This window comes from Drosophila nasuta, chromosome 3, assembly GCF_023558535.2.
Source record: "Drosophila nasuta strain 15112-1781.00 chromosome 3, ASM2355853v1, whole genome shotgun sequence".
NCBI lineage: Eukaryota > Metazoa > Arthropoda > Insecta > Diptera > Drosophilidae > Drosophila > Drosophila nasuta.
This window is the reverse complement of record NC_083457.1, coordinates 32,868,263-32,890,437: the sequence shown is the minus strand read 5'-3', so window position 1 is coordinate 32,890,437 and position 22,175 is coordinate 32,868,263. Positions and strand designations below refer to the sequence as shown.

The 22,175-nt window shown below is 41.1% G+C and overlaps 2 protein-coding genes and 1 long non-coding RNA gene across 3 annotated transcripts in view; 1 reads left to right on the top strand and 2 right to left on the bottom strand.

Moving 5' to 3' along the window:
* LOC132788550 (glypican-6) overlaps nt 1–17,504 on the bottom strand; it is a 50,336-nt gene extending 32,832 nt beyond the window's left edge. The window contains exon 1 of the mRNA XM_060796022.1: nt 16,523–17,504. Coding sequence (XP_060652005.1) covers nt 16,523–16,886 — 364 coding nt within the window. The 5' untranslated portion in view covers nt 16,887–17,504. The remainder of the gene's footprint in view (nt 1–16,522) is intronic.
* Nucleotides 843–1,809, bottom strand: LOC132793573 (uncharacterized). Its single transcript, XR_009633129.1, has 3 exons — nt 1,743–1,809; nt 1,368–1,408; nt 843–1,292 (listed from the first exon to the last, which is right to left on the bottom strand). It is a non-coding gene; the product is annotated as an uncharacterized LOC132793573 (long non-coding RNA).
* A 591-nt stretch (nt 17,505–18,095) lies between the features above and the next one.
* On the top strand, nt 18,096–22,164 carry LOC132788549 (ATP-dependent DNA helicase Q5). Its single transcript, XM_060796021.1, has 5 exons — nt 18,096–18,327; nt 18,383–19,681; nt 19,743–20,185; nt 20,246–21,722; nt 21,789–22,164. Exons 1-5 carry the CDS (start codon nt 18,225–18,227, stop codon nt 21,893–21,895), a joined length of 3,429 nt encoding a protein of 1,142 aa, XP_060652004.1. The 5' UTR covers nt 18,096–18,224; the 3' UTR covers nt 21,896–22,164.
* Nucleotides 22,165–22,175: the final 11 nt, after the last annotated feature.

Here is a 22,175-nt window from a genome sequence, read left to right as displayed (position 1 = left end):
ATTTATTGCAAAAGAAATTACGAAGAAGTCAAAGAACTCAATGACTAATCATTCAATCTTATCAAGGTGTTCTCGTAGTTATGAGTGTAGACCACTTGTTAAGCTTGTAATCTATATAATTCTCTTTCAACAACTGAGTAAATAAATGAAGTTTATCGGAAAAGCTACCTATTTGTCAACTAGAACTGATTCAGAGATCATTACAGGCAAGCATGAATCAAGTACTTAACTGTCTTAAAAAGTATCTCAGCAAGTGATTCTCTATTAATTAAGTAGAGCTTCTAGCTCATTTTCCTGCCACCAATTGCTGAGAAATTCCCTCATCAGCAGCCTTCCCTGACTCATTTGCTGAACTAACTTATCTGCAGTCTCATAAATTACAATTTAATTAACATTTTCCACATGCCACGCGCAAAAAAAAGGAGCCCAGCCAAGAAACTATCAAGAGTGCTATAAATAATAAAAAACATGAAAGAAAAAAAAGAAATAACGAAACTCAAAACTGATTATGATTAGTACTCGTAGAAGCGAAGCAGAAGGGCGAAGTTGAGGGTAGCACAAGCTGCCTCGATCCTCATAATTAAGCGACATTTGCGGCATGACATGCAACAAGCGGCAGATTAACATAAATTTTAAGACGTCATTAGATGGAAGACTCTCCAGCTCCATCTCCATCTCCAACTCCAACTCCAGAGAGTGAAGTTTTATGGGGCGCAACAAAGTACGCAACAAAAGTGGATGAAAAAGTGGCCAACACCTGTCCCGAAATGAAGTTCGACGAGTTGTGTTATAAAAAAACAAATGAGAAACAAAATTATAAATTATTATGATTGTTATGCACTTGACAGGAGACAAAACACAGGCAAGATCACTTGAAGAGATCGTGTGAAGCGTTGGCGTACGATGATAATAATAATTGTTTGATATTTATCTATAGACCAAAGTTCCAAGTCCTCAAGTCGCGTCTCTAATTATTAGCGCTAATTCTTTGTGAGACCGACGGACGGACAGACAGACAAATCTCTCGAGAGTTGCTTTTTGTTTTCAGAGTCGTTTTTTTGATTGAAAGATGTGCCTAATTGATAGTCGAGCACTCGCACGAGTCTTCAAGACCCCGAAGACGCGTCTCAACTCAACTCGACTCAACTCAGACTTCAAGTGCGTGTCATTGTGTAATTTGGCTTGATTATTATTAATTTGCAGACGCCGCCGACGTGGCCAGTTGCGGGTCGGGTAATTGTTATGAGGAGTCTCCTCCATTCAACCGCAGGCCAAAATATTTATTTGATTTGCTAATGGCAGAGAGGATGGAGAACAGGAAATGGAAAACACTCAACAACAACAACAACAACGAAAAAACAACTTACTCTGTACGTTACGTTAAATGGACGCAATCTGGGAGACTTACCTGTAAAGAGAGCAAAAGAAAATTGTTTTAAATTGAGGTTATAAAAGCCACATATCATAAACACTCAGTATACTCGTAAGACATTGGGAAGCTGTTTGATTCTTTTTCTTTTTAGTTTGTATTCATTCTATTCACTGCTTACTTTCTATTGTTGCTATGTTTTGGGTCTTTGACTAAAGATCTTCGATAATCTTTTGTGGTTTGAAGAGCTTTTTTGTTTTGTTCGGTTTTCGGTTTTGTTTTGAATGGAATGTTGGTAACTTTTGAGTTTTTTTTTATAAGGTTTGTGTTTTTGCTGATTTCTTACTCAAAACTTATCTCATATTTAACTCACGTGTTGTGTTCATTGGTACCCACAAAATAATTTATACATCACGCAGTTTATCGGTTTTCTTTGCCCCTTTGCACTTCCTCTATTAGCAGCTCCTCCGCCGCCTTCTACTCTTTGCTTTTTAGCGGCTTCTACAGACAGGAGCTGTACTCTCTATACATATGTGTGTGTGTGTAAACAGTAATGTAAATTTCAGAGAGACCGACTCAAGAGACATGGCAAGACAGTCATACTTTAGCAAGATGATTGCATCAGGGCACCAAGAGCCTGGCAGTCAATTGACGCTTTGTTTTATAACTTCCAAGCCATAAGATAATAAACAACAGTTTCGATATGACTATCTCGTTCACACACTATTGCCATCTCATACGCATGTGGTAGAAGAAGGCTTCTTGCCTTCGTTGCACTTTTGGGCTGCTTAGGTAGTTTGTAGACCTTTCGACGACGGCGACGTTGTTGAGTCTTGTTGCAGGTTCAGAAGGCGCCGACAAGAACTGAAACCACCAAAGGTGATGACTGCTGTAATTGTTGTTGTTTCTTGGTAAAAGGTGTTGTGCACATACACACACACACACTCGTATACATGGCAAGCATACACATGGGATTTACATTTCCTTACCGCAACACCCTACCAAGTGCTCCTCCAACTCTCTGTTGCTTTGGGTTTGTCTGTGAATTTCGTTGAAGTTGCCTTTTGACTCTTGAGGTGCGAGTGAGTTCAGGATTGGGGGTAAAGCTACAACTACAACTGCAAATGCAGTCAGACATTGAAGCAGACAGATTACCGGCTGTTTATGCACTTTGATGTTGCTCTTCCACTTAAGCTGCACTTTTGTTCACATGAGAAATTTTGTCTAAGGATTCTCTGAGACTTGTTAACTTTTAATGCAACTAAATGTTGCTTAGTTATTAGCTGCATATTTTATAAATAATTATTTCATTCTATATTTATATAATTCTAAAATTAATTTAATAAAATTCAACTACCGCCTCCAACTTTCTTTGCTCCATATTTCAAAATATTTTCATACAATTTCATTCAACTCTTTCAATAACATTTCAAGTTTTCATAACTTCCCTTTCCATCAGCAATATAATATTTCGTTTGCAACTCGTATTTAATTACGTTATATAAGCCAATTTGTTTTATATTTTTTGGTCGCCTTTTATAAGTTTTCAGCACCCCGAACGTCCTTTTCGAAAATTCCACTCTTCTGATTTCTCCGCTGTAGCGAAAAATCTTACAAATCTCTGGCAATTTACTCCAAAAAGTGGAGCACAAATCGCCAGCATTTAGCATTGTCCAAGACGCCTTTCAACAGGCCACCACAAAAAAAGAGAGGAGAAAAAAAAAAAAAACGAGTGCTGAAAAAATGCCTGGCCTGAAATCTGGAACATGCCATTCCACTCAAACCCAAGAGCCTTGTGAAGCCTTGTGCCTCGAACGATGCTCATTATTAAATTTTGGGCATTGTACAGTATTCCTCAGCTCTTCTCGGCGATTCTCAGCGGTCGAGCGCCTTGGCTTAATGGCTATGAAACACGCGTCTCATAACGGTTTTAATGAAACACATAAATTCGCCTCAATTCCAATGGCGAGATGAGATTCCACTTGGGTGAGCCATCAAAGGCCTCAAGTGCAGTTAAAGTGCGATTGGACGATCAGACGATCAGAACGATCTGCGTCGTTCCATCGATCGTGAGTGTCTGTAGTTTACTTAAAAATTATGTATACTTTTTAATTTACTTTTTGGGGAATTCTGTTTTGCTTTTCTTTCTTTGCGTTTGGGCTTTATTATTAAAGTGCCAAAGCTATATAGCATTGCAAATAGTTAGCGGGCTTTAAGACTTTTGCATAGAATTTGCGTTGCACAATTTACGGCCATGAATGAAATGAGTTACTACGCTGATGCCGACAAAAGATATGTATGTACAAATGTATGTATGGTATAGAAGAAGAAGAGAAGTGTGGTATGTATGCCGGCCATAAAGAATCCAACATAACACACAACCGACCCCGACACTCCTGGCAACAACTACGACTTCAACTCCGACTCCGACTCTGACTACGACCTGGGCCGACGCGTCTCGAGTTGTGTTGAGGCCAGTTGGGTCCACTCAACTGTGAAACAGGTACAGAGAACGAGACAGGATATGGACAAGCATAGACAGGCAGAGGCACAGGCACAGAGTGCTGAGGTAAAGAACGGTTGGCAAACAGTCGGCAAAAGTACAAAGCGGCGTTTGGGGTGAAAAGGAGAGAAAAGAGATTTTCTTCCTTTCCCCCGTCCCGGTTCCTGACTGAACTGACTGACGTTCCTTCTTTTTTTTTCGTTTTTTGTAGGTTCCTTTTCACTCGATTTCAATGAACTCGGCAAATGTTGCAAGTGCAAAGACAAAACAAATACAAACAGCTGATAAAAATGCGATAGACGACAACAACATGTACATACAAGTATCCATGAGATACAAACACAATCGTACGGGATTTGTCTCTGATAGACAGACATCTGATACTGAACACACACATAGACACACACACACACACACCGAGACAGACAAACTATCATTACATTTACTTTTCGGTTTCAGATTACGTGTGGATCTGCGCAAGGACAATTTCCCTGACGTTGCTTTCAATTTTCTTCGTCTGTTTTTTTTTGGTTTTTGTCTTTTATCTATCGATTCAATATCCCTTTGCATTGTAATTGTTAACCATTTGTCAGCAACTTTTCTATTTGTCTGGCTAATTTCCCTGTTTGGCCAAGACTTCTCTGACTGTCTCTGTCTCTCTCTCTGTCTCTTTCTCTCTCTGTTTCTCACAGCATCCAAATATGCCGGAAATGTCTTTATTTGCCAGCTGCGTCTGGAGTTCTCTGTCGTCTCAATGGTTATTTATGTGTTCGATTGCTTATTGGATTTGGCATAGACTCAATTGAAAGTTTATTAAAACCCATGCTTGGGATACAACAAACTGAAAAGGCAGACAGATAAATGGCTCTGTTGTTGGCACAGCTCAAGTTGCTATTCAGTTTAGAATGCAAAAATGGAGAAAGGTTAGCCGAAACTAATGCCGTTCTTTAATTTAGAGAAAAGAAATCTTTAACAGACATTGCGGAAAGGCAATTATGCAAATTAAAGAGCTTTAAATCTAATCGATTAAACCAGTACTTAAAAAAGTTGAATCTCAAGAAAATAGAATGCGAGTCAGAAGATTACAGAATATATACAGTTTCAGCAGAGAAAAACATTCTTGTAGGTACTGTAAAAATACCAAACAGTATAGATTTTAATTTTTAAATGAAGTCAGCGGAGTTTAAAAAAGATTTAATATTGGATAATGTAGAAACAACAATTATATGGCAAAGTTACTTAAAATAATGAGATGCACACAAGTTTATATCTTCATTACAAACACGTCTGAGATATTTAAATAAAAGCTTAATTAATCAGATAAAGCAACGTTTATATATACATATCTTTTTTAGTTGCGTTATAAAAGAAATATGTATTTTGAACATTACAAAAAGGTAACAGAAATGTCAGAGACTTTTATGTACAAATACTTTTAACAATAGAGTTTCCTAATAACCCATTACTGCAGTAATAAGAAAGCTAAGAAAGTAGTGTTGAAAGAACTTGAATTAGAAAACCAATTACTCAAAAGACTCAATGTTTTTATGGACTCAATAATTCACAATAATAGCTCGTTAAACTATGAGCTTAATTTGATTAAAAATAATCTTGTATCTTTAACTATTAGCTGATTTATAAGCCTAGCCAGCAACGAAATAACAAAATAGAGCTCTTCTAATGGACTGACATTAAAGAAGCGCGCCCATTAAAAGAGTCTAAGGACTCTTTAAGCTATGAGCTCATAAACGACAGCACACGCGATTGAGCAGACGGTCTCATCTGTTGTTGTCAGTGTCAGGAAGCCTTTAAAGTCATCAGATGATTATAAGATTCAAATTTATGGCTTGATTATGATTGGCGCTTCCCAGACGCCGCCATAAAAGCTTAACAGAGATCTCTGTTGCCGCCTCGTTCGCATTATGCCATTTCCAGTTCCATCTGCGTGGGCAGCAAGTCCAAAAAATCACAAAAAACCAAAAAGTCTAAAACTTGTTGTGGCATCGTTTGAGCTACCGACAACGAAGACAACGACGACGACGACGACAACGACATATTCACATCAGCATCCATATCCACATCCACATATTCATATCCACACTCATATCAGTATCCACATTCATATCATAGACATCCACATGGTTATGCTCTCTAAGCGCCCTGCATCGTGTGGGTTGTTGTCTGTTCAATTTATCGCTCTTGACTTCTACGCATTTGATTTCATCTATTCTCATCGTCGTTGTTGTTGTTGTTGCTTTTTCTATGTTGGCTATTTTATTTGAAATTTACCTTGTCGCAGTCGCTTGTCAAAATTAGTTTTCATTTTATTATCCGCACATCATCGTTTGGATGATGTCGACCAGCGACATTTTGAGCTCTTTCAGCCTTTTGCTCTCTTGCTTATTGAATTTTTTTTCTTCGTTATTTTGTTTGGGGTTTTGTTGGGTTTGTCGGCTTTCCGGTAGCCTGGCTCATAAAACCCACAAATTTATGACCAACTGACGCTTTGGCACTTGTGTCATTTGTTTTTTTCTTTTGTTTGTTCCTCTCTGTGTGGGCTTTTCAATTTTTTTTCCCAACCAGCGAGAGATATTCACATTATTTATAAAAATTAATTTTCATGTTTGCTTTATTTTATGTAGATTTAATGTGCTGCCAAACGAAATTGTCACTTAAATTTAATAGCCTGTGGCCAGCTACGCATTTCACACACACACATACCCAAAATTGGCTTTATAGCTAGAGTAAGGTCAAGAGTTTTTCCTCTAAGAGTTTGTTGTTTTCTATTCAAACTGATAACAAATAGAGCTCAATTTTCGGTGCTCAAGCTGAGCTGCTTTTCCACTTGAGTAAATGTTGGCAGCAACAAAAGGAAGAATAAAATGAAAATGAAAATAAAAAGAAAAACAGCAGCTGCCTATTAGAGAAAGTGAAACTGGACCGTGGCAAACTAATTGAAAACCATTATTTGCCAGATTAGGCCAAAACAAATGGCCAAGGTTAATCGCGAGATTTGCATGAACGCTTCCCCGCGCCTAAGGCTTAAGCCTTGTGTGTGTGTGTGTGTCCTTAACGAACTGTAGAAAATTGAAACCCGAGCAAAGCAATTGCAATTTTATTTTAACTGAGAGGCTTAGGCCCAAGGCTCATCATTCCATTCCCATCACATAGTTTTGTAGAGAGAGAAACCCGTATTTCCTATACCCTTATCCCACATCCAGAGCAAGACACTTGACTGTGTCAAACGACCTTTGATGGGTGAGTTGGGATAAGACTTTTGCCGCGGCCTTTAATGAACTTTTAGCTACGCACGTATCGCACAGATATGCTATGCATTAATTACACTCTGGGGCCAAGCTGGATGGGATGGGAAGAGGTTGGAGTTGGGGTTGGGGGCAAGTCGAAGACATTCCCTGGCGTGCGGAGCTTATCAAGAAACGCGCCATCAAAGTAGGTGGCGTAAATTAACAAATCTTTCATGTGACCTAATTAAATCAACGCGAGGTCGTACCAATGTTCCAACTACAGTCAGTCTTTTGAGTCACTCTCGTCTCCCTCTGCTGTGCTGATGAGGCGTTGCTGCAGTTACTGATTTGTTGCCCCAGCACTTCAGCAATTTAACATTCGTCATGCTCACGGCCAAGCAAAATAACCAAAAGGCAGACAAAACTCGGAACTCAGCTTCAGTCCACTCATCGCAACATTCAGCTCATTTAAGTGGCCGATTGGTCAGCAGCTTACATCTTGGGAAATCTCCTCAGCAACACAGCAACAGCAACAGCAGCAGCGGCATCAAATTTGTTTGCTCTGGGGGCAACTGGTAAGGCAGGAAAGAACTGTGTCCAAAGCCTCAAGTTGCTGTGACCAAGTGGGGCAAGAACATGCAACAGACACCACATCTCTCTCTCTATATATAGTAGGAGAGAGGGATGTCTGATGTCTGAAATGTCTATAAAGTCAGGAGTGCCATCAATGCAATGGATGTGGATGAGTATGAGTGAGTAGTTCTTGGCAATAAGCAAAAGTGATCACATTGAATTGCATTAAAGAGCGAGACAAGTGATTCTTCGTAAGCTTTCGAGTGCAACTCGTTTAATGCGGATCGTCATGGCACCGAAGATGATCAACATGATTATGATGATCCTCAAGCAGTCGAGGAAATCTACAACTTCACTTTTTATTAAGTTGAAGCAGTATGAGGAAAGTTGCGATTGGGAATTAAGGGAATTGTTTAACGATCGTCTGCGTATGTGAAAGGAAAACTTAATATTTGAGAAACTAAGTGAGGGAGGAGACATTGAGAAGAATAATTACAAGCTGTGTTGTAGAGAACATTCTTAGGAAACTCTCTGCCACAAAAAAATCAAGAGATATCCGTCCTAGAGAATGATCGTTGCCGATCTCTCAAGTAAAGTTGATCAATGATCTTCTGGTAATCAACTAATATCATCTTAATAAATAAACATAGAAACATTTATAAGATCAATGATCTCTGTATTATTTTCTAATCTTAAAAGATCACACTCCGTTTATCCAACAGGTAAACAACTTGTGCGTCTTTTTTAAATAAATTTCTCAGATCATTCACAGACACTTAAAAAGTGATTTTTTGTGATCCTTGTCCAGTTAAGATATAAATCTCAGCTGGCTTCTCAGAACATCTAGGGACACTCCCATCGCTTATGCTCGGTTATCCTCAACGTAAAGCGGTAGCTGGTGATTCATGCATAATCATGTAGATCAGTTGCCCGATTGTAATAAATTGGCCAACAAAAAAAAAAACTACATAGCCCGAAACTTGTCTCGGTTCACACCCTCAACTGTTAAATTTCGCAATATTGTACAATTAGTAGATGACGCTGACAGATCTCTCCGCTGTGGACAAAAGTATTTCTTAACCTTTTTAGAGAGAAGACCACAAAAAACTGAAATAAAGAAATAAGAAAGAAAACCGCGTGCGCTATCAAAACAAAAGATGACAACAAAGCAGCCTCGTCAGCGTCGTCGTCTTCGAAGTTGGCAGTGAAGTTCTAAGAATGAATCATGCTGAGTAGACGCCATGCGCAAAACTGAAAACCAGAACAGAGACCAAAGACTGTGACTGAAACTGAGAGAGAGAGATCTCCTCGAGCCGGTTGAGCAACGACTTAATTGCCACACAGACTCGACCCAGACCCAGGGCACAAGTGTCGGAGCCCAAAAATAGTTACGAGCCAAACGGATCAAGGCAGACAGACTGAGACTGAGACTACGTCTGTGAAGGAGATGGAGATACGAGTTGGCAGACGATGACCATAAAGAACCTACACGGTCGGCATATTTCTCAAGGGCCCGCGTGTGTTGTGTTGATGTTGCCCAGTGTGAGAGCAGCAGCGGCAGCAGCAGCAACAGCAAAAAGGTCAAGCGTGGCCACTTGCCACAGATACCAAAATGAAACACAGGAGTTGACCATTGTCCCAATGTCCAAAGTTGTTTCAAGTTGTGTTGTTGCTCGCTGAGGTCTGTGTGGTCTCAACGTCTGAAATGTAAAAATTTTCTGTAGCGTCAGCAGAAGCAGCAACAACAGCAACAACAGCAGCCACAGCTCCTTAAACAAGTTCTCTTTCTAGAGCTGCGCTCTGTAGCTGGAAGCTGGCGCATTCCTTCATTCCGAACCGGGCAGCGTATTTGCAGTGACTTTCATATATGGACTGTTGCGGGATGCCGGCGTTTTGCCGATTTGGGCAGCCTCTCTGCGCTTCAAACTTCATCTCGATCTCTTTGCCCAGTCTTGCGGTGGTTTCGTTTACCAGCATACCAATTTGGTTGCTTGCCTTAACACCTCCGAAACATGCAAGGATCGAGAAATAAAGATGAGGTGAGCTGAGGTGAGGTGAAGTGGCGGTTGGGCGGTCGCCTGGATTCCATGTCCATGTTTCATGTTTTATGCGCATAAAATGCATTTTAATTGTTGCATTTGAAAGAGCAGAGAAAGAGAGAGGAAGAGAGAGGGAGAGCGGTAGAGCATCTTGGCATTTTCTCACGCTCTGCCACAGAGAGAGAGATTATGTAGTCGTCTCGTCGTTTTTGGGCAATTTCATAATGTGCTCCCCATCCACACAACATGGCAATTATCCACGCCCCAAAACGGCAGCTCCAAATAACAATTACATTTTACATGTTTATTAATAAGCAAAAGAGCATTAGACTGAGTGAGTGAGAAGAGAGAGAACGATATAGAAGGGAGTCAGAGAGAGAGGGAAGGCTGCCCAGAAGCGTTGGTCCACACTGATAATTAAGTAGTTATGAGCTTAGACTAGACTATTTGCTTCCACTTCTCCACACTCCACTCTCCGCTCTCCACTCTGCCCTCTCCACACTCCACTCTCCATCTAGTGCCTTGTTAGGCATACTTGAAAGCAGTTAAGCGCCGCAGTACTTCAAGTCGTCCACTCCCCGCCTCGCCTCCTCTGCTGTCCACTTTACCACCAAATGGAACTTCAGGCAAATGAAGCATTAAATCGTGCAAACAAACAAGCGACAACAACAAAAACAACAACAACAAAGTTGTATGCCGACTCTAGATAATAATAGTCCGAGTCTACGCAAAATACATAGATGGGGAGCTTTGTAGTGAAGCACTACGGGGCGGGGAGCGGGCGGGTTTTTGAACGGGCGCCATAGCATTTACATAATGAGCATGTCGGGGTTAAGTCTTGAGAGACTTGCGTTTTGCGTCTTGCCAAATGCCAAGAAAGCAACAACTTGCAACTTGCAACTCTCGCCCAACTTGCAACAACAACAACTAGATGACTGAAGAGGGTGAGTGAGAGTTAGTTGCGTCCCAAAAGGGGGTGTGGCCTGGTCTTGGTCTGGAGCCCACCATTGTTATGACATCTAAACAAAGGACGCGGCCTGAGCCATCAACGACTGCAACGTGCAACAGTGTTGCAAGAAAAAGCAGTGCGCGGCAAGCCCAAGCCCAACAATTTATGCCACCATAATGTGTGTCTGCAAAGCATGCGGAAAATTATGTTGCGCAAAGTTATGAAAAAGTTATGCTGCCAAAGTTTTAAGATATTCTGACAGAATGTCTATACAACTATCGTTAGTAGAAGTTTAGCAAGGGAACACATAAATGTAACTCATAAATTATGTTGCAAACTATGTTAGAAATAAATTAAAAGCTAAAAAGATGGAAGAGTTTCTAACAACATTACGTATAAGCTATTGTTACATAACTCAAAAACAGAATGGGTAAATATAATTTGATAACTATAATAAAAAATTTAATTACAAAAACTAATGCGTGATTTATGAGTACACAGAAAGAAAACATGAAGATTGAAAAGTTGATTGCAAATCTTGATTTAAGATTTTCTTCATCCGAGATTTTTCCTTTCTCCAAACAAGATTATTATATTTAATTTGAAGATTAATCAATCTGGAGTTTTTGTAGAATTTCGATCTTGATTTGAGATTAAACCTTCTTAGTTCAATTTAGATATCATACAATCTTGGTTCAATACATTATTCTTGATTTTAGCAAGTTTTTTTTTAAGTGCAGATTGTTCACAAGGCGAAATATTCAATATGTGCAAACACAATTATTTTTTAGTGCTGGGCAAACTATTATTTTTTAATATTCTACTCAAGTAAGTTTACAAAGTGCGAGTTTCTAATAAATGGAATTTACAAAGGCTTTACATTGTTTTGGATAATAATCTTCAATATTTTAAACAAATAATATCAGATTATCTATCTGCAAAACTCTATATTGAATTATCGTATTATATCCATAACATATTACGCAACTATTTACCACCTGTTTTCTTAGCACTTATCTAATTGTATTGCAACACGCTTAAAGTCGATTAAAGCGTTGCGCTTTGATGGTGGAGTCAGCAGGCCATCAAGTGATTTAAGCCACGCTCTAAGCCCACAAAATTCTTGGCTGACGGCGTTCTCATGTCGAGTGCAAGGAAACAGGAAAGCAGGAAAACGACTGAGCGACTGAAGGAAGGATCACAAAACACCAGCCAAATCTCACAATGGTCAACAATGCAACAACTTTAGGAATTATTTCGCATAATGATGATATAGTGCCGCATAGGCTGTGGCCCCGTGCAACACACTCTGAACTGAGCTGAGCTGAAGAATGCGGCCAGCAGCCAACAGCCGCAACAACGACAATGCAAAAAGGGCCCCAAAAAAAAAGCCCAACAGATAGAGATTCAGAGATCGAGAGAGAGAGAGAGAAGTACAGATGTGGCATGAGGTGAATGAGAGGGCCATTTAGTTTTGGTCGCTGGAAAATGATTAATAGTCGTGCGGTTGCTCGGCTTGGCCCTGGCAACAGCAACAGCAACACACCAACAGCATTGGAGGACGGATGCAACACCGCAGTTCCCGCAGTCGGCGGCTAAGTGGAGCAGCCGCAGCAGCAAACGAAAAATCAGCGGCGCTGTAAATTTCCTTCGGCCCAGCAGTCAGAGTGAAAGAGACAGCTAGAGAGAGTGGGAGAGAGAGAGGAAGCGCAGTGTCCATGGGGCAGGCAAGCAGCGATGTGTTGCTTGGTCTCAGGCCGTGTTTGATTTTGTATCTCTGACTGTGAGAATGTTGTACGTGTGAGTGAAGATTTTATGCCTGCCTGCCACACTTGCCCCCTCTCGCTCTAACACACATGCTACTACCTCTTTCGCTCTCTCCTGCTCTTTTTAACGATTTAATGTTTTGTGAACTGCTTAAATTGTGCAAACAATTTGAACTAAGTGCCACAATGAGCTGAGGCAACATCAGCAGCAACAACGGCAGCCGAGGCAGAGGCAGAGACCGAGGCAAGAGGAGGTTGCACAAAGCTTTTTGATGTTGTTTGGGGCACCGTCTTGTACCTTGGACCTCGGCGCACAGGAAGTGCAACTTTAATGAAGCGTTTAAGTGGCAGTTGTTGTTGCCGTTGCTGCTGCTGCTGTTGATGATGCCAGCGATTTTGGGCACACGGAAGGGAAGGTGTTATGCAGCTGCCTCTGCTGTTGTTGCAACTGCTGCTCAATGAAGCAGCTCTGGGAATGTTAGGCATGCCCTGGGAATCGCTTTTGCCAAGTGTTGCCCGAAATGAGCTGCTTAAATTGCATTAACTACGAGAACACATACGCTTTATTGACTTGTCTCCTCTCCTTAAATGTATATATTAAATGTTGCGAAGTAAACAAATTCGAGTATTGATTTCAGTTGCTTTGTCTGCTCTTAGCAAATGTGTAATTTAATAACTCGACAAGAATCTCTCGAGCAGACAAAGAAAACACCACTCACACTCCCATCCTTTCATCCTCTCACACAACATGATTCATGCTTGCAACTCCAACGCAATACAATAAAGGCAACAACAACAGCAACAATAACAACAACGCCATCAGCAGCAAACACAAACACTGCAGAGAAGGAAATAAAATTCCACGCAAATCAACTTGAAAACGAACGAAGCGATATAACAAAATAAAACACCAAGAAAGATCCGCTTTCATCTCAAAGTAGGTGAATACTTGATACCCTTGCTGATGCCAAATTTTTAAATAAAGGAGCAGACAAAAATGAAATTTAATTGAGATTGTTAACTAAAGATTACAATTTAAGATATTGCAGATATAGAAAACCAAGTTGTGTAGCTAAGATATTGATTGAAGATTATGGGTATCATAAATTAATATAAAACAATTCAGGTAATGGCTAGCTAACTTAAGAAATTTTTCAATTTTTCATAGTGCATTAATTTCATTTTGGAATAAGAAATACTAAGCAACAATGCATCAAATTTTCCATTCTTAGACCCTTTACTTAAAAAAAGGAAATGGGGTCTATTTAACCTTTATGTTAATAATATTTGAGGAAAAATCTACATATTGTTACAATGTTACAAATCATTTCCCAATATTAAAATGCCCAATTCAGACGCATAAAAATGCCAACTCTAAATAACTTTACAGCAGAGCAGGAACAGACAGACGTTCTTCCCCCCACTCTCTTTCCCCCCCGCTTCATGCTTGCTTCCTTCAGCAGTGCGCGTCGCTGGATGGTTCCACTGTCCAGTCAGCGAGATTGGCGCATGCGTCGACTGCTCATCGCTTGCTCCCTTCCCCTTTCGCTCTCCCACCCCTTCGTTACGGCGATGACTCTCTCTCACTCTCGCACTCTTCTCTCCTGTGCTGCGCTCCCATGGTTCACAAAAAAAAAGGGTACCAGTTTCAAGACCAGTCCCAGCAGAAGCCACAAACGAAAAGTCTCTCAAAAAATTCCTTTGGCACAACAACAACAACAACGAAATCAAAGAAATCTGTTTCGGAGCGCAGAAGGCAAAAAATGTTGTCACACCGCTTTTACACACTGACCAACAGCAGTTGTTGTTCTCAATGCTGTTGTTGTTACTGTTGCTGTCGCTTGGGCCTAGGCCAAGTTGTATGTTGGTTACGTTGGGACGTGAGCTCCTTTTGTAGATTTTAGTTAATTTGTATAAAGCCTGAATTAATCACGCTTAATTGCAATAAGTTGGCCAGCCTCAACTCACTCTCTGTCGCTGTCGCTGTCTCTGTCTCACTCTCACGATCGCTCTCTTTGTTTCGTTCTCCTTCATTCTCTCAGTTGTGTAGCTCGCTTTGGATTTTACGTTTATTTGATTTGTTTTCAGGTAAACTGTTGCAGCCTCTGCCTTTTGCTTGTCTTCCCTTTGCGTTAGCCCTACCGCTGCTCCCCTTGCACTCTTTCTCTCTCTCACTCTCTGTCTCTATATCGCTTCTCACTCTCCTTGCTCTTTACCTGGCGTTGTTTATTTTTGGTTTTCAACGTTGCTTGATTGGTTTTTTTGATACCCGCTGTCCATAAGATAGAAGGGTATTATACCCAACTAATAAGGCAAGTAATAAATGCAATTTATTAACTTTGATTCCATAAATAATACGTACATAGATAATACATACATTATCAGCTGAGAACCAAAATTTGGCAATAAAAATTCAACTCATATCAAATTTGTTTCTTAAATTTGGCAATTATAATATTTATGGTATTATTATTCGATAATTAAATTGAACGTTATTTATGGCCAATTTTATTGGGCAATCCCGAAAACGATTTAGCAGGTATCTGACAGCTGAGCAAAATCCATATTAGCTTGCTTACTTGTTTTTTTTTTCTTCTCTCTTCCCTGCGATGTTCGAATGTTTCTTTATCTTTTGGTCAAATGCAACGCGTTGCGTTGCGTTTCGTTCATAATTTCATGGAAATGCAGCTAGAACGGGACAGAGATAGAAAGAGTGAGTGCGAGCGAAACGGGGAGCGGGATCACAACAGGTATACTCCCGAGGCAGTTGTTTCGGGCTTGATATTAATCAAGGTGTCATTGAAATCGTTTAAATTATGCACTCCAATCCCAATCCAATGCAGTCCACTTCAGTCCAGCTCTGGATTTGCCTTTTTTTCTCTCATTCTTGTCGGCCCTTGTGAACCTTTCTCTCTTGCACTCGCAGTCGTTGTCTGAATGCTTTGTCTTTGTCTTTCATTTCTTTGTTTCTTGGTTAGATAAGTTAGCCAAATAAATAGTTGCAGCCTCTTTTTGTTGGCCGAGTGTTGCGTGAGTCATAAATTTTATTGCTTCTTCTCTGCTTCTTCTTCGTCTTTTGCTCTTCTTCTTCGTCGTCGTCTTGTGCTGCCTTCTGCTGATAAGCGCCAGCGTTTAGATAAAGCTGAGAATTTCTTGCCTCTTTAATATCGACAACTGTTGTGTTCTGTTGTGTTGCCCAACCAAATTCTATTTACCAGGTATGGAACTAGGTTACTTGTGAGGCTGCGTGTGGCGTAGTGGAGTCGAGAATGCTATTTATACGATAAGCTCTATTGATAAGCAAATTGACGTACAACCGGCAGTGTTCTAGACCGAGCGGTGCCCACATGTTGCGGTTCCCTGAGGACGCAAGAACTCTGGGTGAATTCAATGAATTGAATTCGATTTTGTGGAATATGAATACAATTTCGAGCTATCGAAAATACTTATTTAATCTACCAAAATATACAGTGCTTTGTGTAATTAAAGTGAATGACATATTAATTTCTTAATCGTGAAAATATATGAAATGGTGCCCAAATGTTTCAGATTCCTGGGGTTGCAAGAACACTGATTGAATTTCGTAGAATATGACTAAGATTTCGGAAATAAAAATACCTATTTAATCTCGCAAAAAATGCATTACTTATAGTAATTAAAATAAGTGACATATTAATTTAAAAAATCTCGTCAAAAATTAAAAGTTTTCTGTCATTCTATTTGTTATATAATTTACTTATTATCTTTAGATAGATAGATTGTAAATAAATAAAGAATATAAAAAAAATATATTAATTTAAAAATTGTGAAAAAAAAACAATAATCAAAATTGGGCCTTATATATTCTTTTCTGAGCTCTTTTAGTTTTCGTCATAATTTCTAATACTTCAGCCTCCTGACATGTGTATGACGATTAGTTATTAATATTCTTGTTTTCAATATAAAGTTAATTTCATCAAGTCTAATCAGTTATTTTTTTTTAAAGATTAACCATCTTTTTTTTGCTACAGGGTGCCCATGGTCTTATGCACCCTGTCTGCATAAAATTGTACGCACTGACCATTCTTATTGTACTCACCATTGCTGGGCTTTTGCGGTATTTCATTGGCATCGATGCCACGCGCTTGAAAGATGTGTGTCACAGCGGTGCAATTGGGGCTGAATTGATCGATGATCGATGAGCCGCTAGAGGGAGCTGGTCCGGCGACTGGTCCAGGGGCAGCCAAGGCCGCAATTTGAGCACCGGCTAATGAGGCAGCGCCCTCTTGTGGCTGGGGCTGGGGGTGAGCATGTGTTGTTGTTGGTGCCGTTAGTGACAACAACACGAACAACAGACTATTAAATATCACAAGTTGGGCGGCATTTGTTGCTGTTACTGTAGCTGTCGCTGTTACTCTTCTTCGCCAGGGCAGAAGCTCTGTGTGAACTTGTTTGGAGAACATGTTCGCTGTGTTGTTGTTGTGGTGGTTGTTACTATTATTGAATATTATTATTGTTACAAACGTTTGTCACAATCGCAAAACACACGAATAAATTTGCGCACACACTCACGCACGCACACACACGGGCGCAGACAAAGAATACGACTTTTGTGGCGTTTACCGGCTTTTGCTTGCTTCTCGTGTTGATGTTGTTGTTATTGGTGATTTTCTTGCACTTTGCTTTGCGTGTTACGGTAAATATTTTTTTGGCCAACGCGAAAGGGAGAGCGAGACAGACGTAAGCATAAAACTTACACACAGACAACTTTATGCGTTACTTTGTTTTTGCCGGCATTGCACTTGCGTGCTGCTGTTGTTGTTGTTGTTGCTACTTTTGTTGTTTTTAATGTGCATTTTATGATTGGCTGTCGCTGGTGCAGGTGCAGGCCATATGATCTTTGGTTTCGTTTACAAATCGTATATTTAAAAATCAACAATAATGAACGTATACGTTACGCATCAAATATACACGCACAAACACACTCGCAATCGCAATCGTAGTCGCGCAACACACACGACGAAAACGAAGACGAAGCGAAACGCAACGCGGAGAGAACGTGCGTACGAATCGAGCGCGGAAATATGACTAACAGCAAAGAGTTTCGAAGTTTTAACGTTCTGTTAAGGCAATAATCCGCTAACAGATTGATAACAGAACTCATATTTTACATACGATTTTTAACAGAGCGCTGCCTGTGACGTCACAATTGGAAATAAATCTTATCAAGGTAATTAATAGTACCAAATATTCCTAGATACGATTTAAACGGCTAATATTGGCATAAAAGCCAGACTAGTTTTTTATATGTGTTTGCTTTACATTTTATTCCACCTTTTAAAAAACGTTATCAATGCTAAAGTTAACAGCAGCAGTCTATCCATCTGTTGCTAATGAAAATATTTATCATATACCCTCACGGAATTATAAATTGGCTTATGATATTTTTAGGCAATTATTAGCACTCGCAATCATAATTGCTTTCATAATGTAGGAATATGTCCGTTTACTTCAAAAAAGTAAGACTTGCTGTCTTTGGCGGCAATGTTAGTTTTAAAATTGGGTAACAGTCGTGAGTAATTATCGATAGGTTCTGTTACCTTAATCGATTGCCAATCAGCTGTTTGTAGCACATGATGTTGCAATCTGACAATCGGACCGTTAAAGTCGCTTCTACCATCGCTATAGCAGCTGTTTTTGGCGGCATTCTTTACTCGAGAAAAATACGCAACATTTTTACTACAACTTTTTGTACGATGTGTTATTGTTAAGTTTAATCAGTGTCAAGTGTCAATCACGCAATGACGGATAAAAGTTCTATAGTTGAGGCGCTAGGAAAACATTTTGGCCACAAGTGCTTCAAATCACAGCTGCAGGAGCAGGCCATAAAATGCGCCGTAAAAAGTAAGCAGAGGGCAAGCAATATCAATGAGATATTTAACTATGCTTTACCTTACAGAAAAACAGGATGTGTATGTGTCCATGCCTACAGGATCGGGCAAATCGTTGTGCTTCCAATTGCCCGGCCTAATGTGCGAAAATCAATTAACAATTGTTTTCTCGCCACTTTTGGCGTTGATCAAAGATCAGATCGATCATTTGTCCAAGATCAAGGTGCAGGCGGATTCACTTAATTCCAAGATGAGCAGCAAGGAACGTGAACGCGTCATCATGGATCTGCGTGCTATCAAGACCAACATCAAATTCCTCTACATCACACCCGAGCAGGCGGCCACAAAGTTCTTTCAGGAGCTCCTCCATTCGCTCTACAAGCACAAGAAGCTAGCGTACTTTGCTGTCGATGAGGCGCATTGCGTCTCTCAATGGGGTCATGACTTTCGACCCGACTATCTAAAGCTAGGTGAGCTGCGGTCCAAGTACCCGGATGTCGTTTGGCTGGCGTTGACAGCCACTGCATCCAAGGAGGTGCGCGAGGACATCTACAAACAGCTTCATCTGCGCCAGCCTGTGGCGCAATTCTGCACCCCCAGCTTCCGCTCGAATCTGTACTACGACATTGTGTATAAGAACTCCATTGAGGATGACTTCCAGCACTTGGCAGAGTTTGCCCAGCATTGTTTGGGCAATGCCGAGGAGTTCAAATCGCTGCCTAAACCACAACGTGGCTGTGGCATCATCTACTGTCGCACTCGAGAGCAGGTGGAGCGCGTAGCTGTGGGCGTGTCCAAACAAGGCGTGGCAGCGGTCGCCTATCATGCTGGGCTGAAGACAGCTGAACGAACTGAAGTCCAGGAGGCTTGGATGCGTGGGGAGAAGCCCATAATTTGTGCCACCAACAGCTTTGGCATGGGCGTAGACAAGGCCAGCGTACGCTTCGTCATCCATTGGGATGTGCCCCAGAATGTGGCCGCCTATTATCAGGAATCTGGTCGCGCTGGACGCGATGGCCTGCCTTCGTTCTGCCGTCTCTACTATGGACGGGAGGATGTGCGCTCCATACGCTTTCTGCTGCAGAATGATGCTCAGCGTGCTCGTGGACGTGGAGATCGGGAGCTGCTCACGGAACGTGCTCTGAAGCAGTTCGAGCGCATTGTGGATTTCTGCGAGCAGACGCGTTGTCGCCACAAGCTGTTTGCTGATTACTTTGGTGACCCGGCGCCTGCTTGCACAGCTCAGTGCGATGTGTGCAAGCGACCTAAGCAGGCGCAGAAGGCGCTGGAGATGTTTCAGCGTTTGTGCATGGATGCCACCTTTAAGTCGGAGGTGTCGCTGCAGGATTGTGCGGACTTATATGAAGGTAAGATCGATTCTTACTTTATATATTATTTCACTAATAAATGATTTTCTCTACCCTTCAGGAGGACGCGCAGGCACCAAGCGTGCTGCCCAAGAGTACGCCAGCGACGATTCGGATAGCCGTGGGGAAAGTCACGCCTCGCAATCGAAACGTGCCAAAAAAGATGCCGAGGACTTTATACGCCAGCAGTTTAAGCTGCGCAAACAAATCAGCGCTGCTCGACAGCTGGAGCAGGAGACAAGTACACAGATTTCGCGAGTGCGTCAGGCTCAATCCACAGAAACCAAAATCGCTGGATTGCATCAAACGCAACGCGAAAAGTATCTAGATGCGATGATCGATGCACTCAAAGCGAATGTGAAGAAGTGCGAGAAGATACCTGATCAGCAGCCACGCAGCTCGCTGAGACACAATGACTACGAAGCCATGGGCGTGGATATGGAGTACGAGGTGTTCCAGAAGCAGCGCGTGGTCAACATGTACAGACATGCAATGGCCAAGCAGGTGAGTGAATAGCAGAATATTTACTCTACACATTTTGTTAACAACTTACTACTTTTGCAGCTGGCTATCATCAAACAACAAACTGCCAAGGAGACGCTAATGCCGCTGATACTCGACTATGTGCCACGACCGGAGACGAGTGCAAAAGGCGCTTGGACGGGAGGCAGCGTGGCTTATTTTGAGCGCAAACTCAAGGAGCTGGAGGAGCAGAAACCGCAGTCCTTGAAAGAGCCACCAAAAGCGTTGCGTGAACGCAAGGGTTTTAAGCAGGAGCAGAGCAAACAAACCTCAATTGCCAGTTTCTTTACCAAAGTGAAACAAGAGATTAAAGAGGATCCGGAAGATGAGACTACTGGCCAACTGCTGCCAGTGAAAACAGAACCAACAGAGACAACAGAAAATGAGCCAGTGAATGTCAAAACAGAACCAAGTGAAGAAGAACCAGAACTCACTGAAGAGGAGCAGATGGAAAAGGAATTCGAACTAGAGAAGGAGGCACAGCTGGAGCAGGAAGCGCAGTTGGAGAGGGAGGTCCAAGAACATGAAGCGCAACTTCAGCAGGAAGCTGAACTGGAAAAGGAGGCGCAAATGGAGCTCGAGTTTGGCGAAAGAAAATACAGACTAATGTCAAATGGCGACGGCAGTTACGATACGCATCGCAAGACACGTGTTTCGCATTTGGAGCCGGAGACACAAAAGCAGCCAGCAAAGTCCACAACCAGCAAATTGATGTTTGCCAAAGAAGACCCAATGGAGGTCGATGAAGAGCACAGCATTGATGCCATTGGTTTCACAACAGCGCGTCAAATGTTGGAGCAAAAGGAAAAGAAACTTTCTGGCCTAATGAATGGAACACAAGAGGGTGACGAAGATAAAGTGGATAGAACACTTTCAGGTGGCTTTATGACAGCTCGACAGATGCTAGAGAAAAAGAGGTTAAGGGAGGAAAAATCGGAAGAAAAGAGAGTAAAAGAGGACAAATCGGAGCACAGCAAAGAGCATAGTAAACACAAATCTTCTTCAGAACACAGGGGAGAAAAATCAAGGTCAGAAGACAACAAAGACAAGTCTTCAAGAGATCGCAGCAATGAAAAGTCTTCAAGGGAACACACTAAAGATAAGCCTTTATCTGAACACAGTAAAGAAAAATCTTCTAGTGAACACAACAAAGAAAAATCACAGTCGGAGCACCGCAGAGAAAAGTCACAATCTGACCACAGAAAGGAGAAGAGTCCACCAGAGCACAGCAAAGAGAAACCACCTCGAGAACACAACAAAGAAATTTCTGTAGCCGAACATAACAAAGACAAAACTTCAAGAGATCACAACACGGAAAGGTCTTCAAGAGATCAGAATAAAGAGAAGTCTTCGCGGGAACACGGCAAGGACAAGTCGAATGCCAATCAGCAAAAGAACGATGTGAGTAAATCTGTGGTGCAGTGGCTCAATCCCTATTACAAGCGCAAAATAGCAACCAAAGAGTTGTTCAAGGCGCTCGCTAAGCTGATTACACAACGCATTTGCGACGGCAGTCTGGGTAAGATTGAATTTCACCAGAATTTGCAATTCAAAATGATAATCAACTTTATTTTCCCCTTTCTAGGCAATGGCGATGCTTGCAAAAACTATATTAAGGATACGTTTCATAGCCTGAAAATGATTGAGACCGATCAGGACATTGAGAAACATTTTACCATTGCCATTAAATGATTGGAAAATCTCTTTTAGAGTTGGACAATAACTCGAAAATGTTATTAACTATTAAGTACATATTTTTTTTGTTGCTCTTTGTAAATATTGTTTTTGAACTTGTGAGTTAAGTGTGCGTTTTTTCTTCGCTCTGTCGAAAACGTTGGAGCAACCTTTAAATTATAATGATCGTTTTAAGATCAAGTTAAACATTTACAGTTTCTGATTGTAGTGAGATAGAGATACAATAGTTACAATGTGACTAAACAACAAACACGAAATATTTGTAATTCAAAATTTT

Coding starts and splice junctions, on each gene's coding strand:
- LOC132788549 (XM_060796021.1), top strand. CDS start 18,225: ATGACGGATAAAAGTTCTATAGTTGAGGCGCTAGGAAAACATTTTGGC. Junction 19,682..19,742: donor TTGTGCGGACTTATATGAAG/GTAAGATCGATT, acceptor TCTACCCTTCAG/GAGGACGCGCAGGCACCAAG. Junction 21,723..21,788: donor CATTTGCGACGGCAGTCTGG/GTAAGATTGAAT, acceptor TCCCCTTTCTAG/GCAATGGCGATGCTTGCAAA.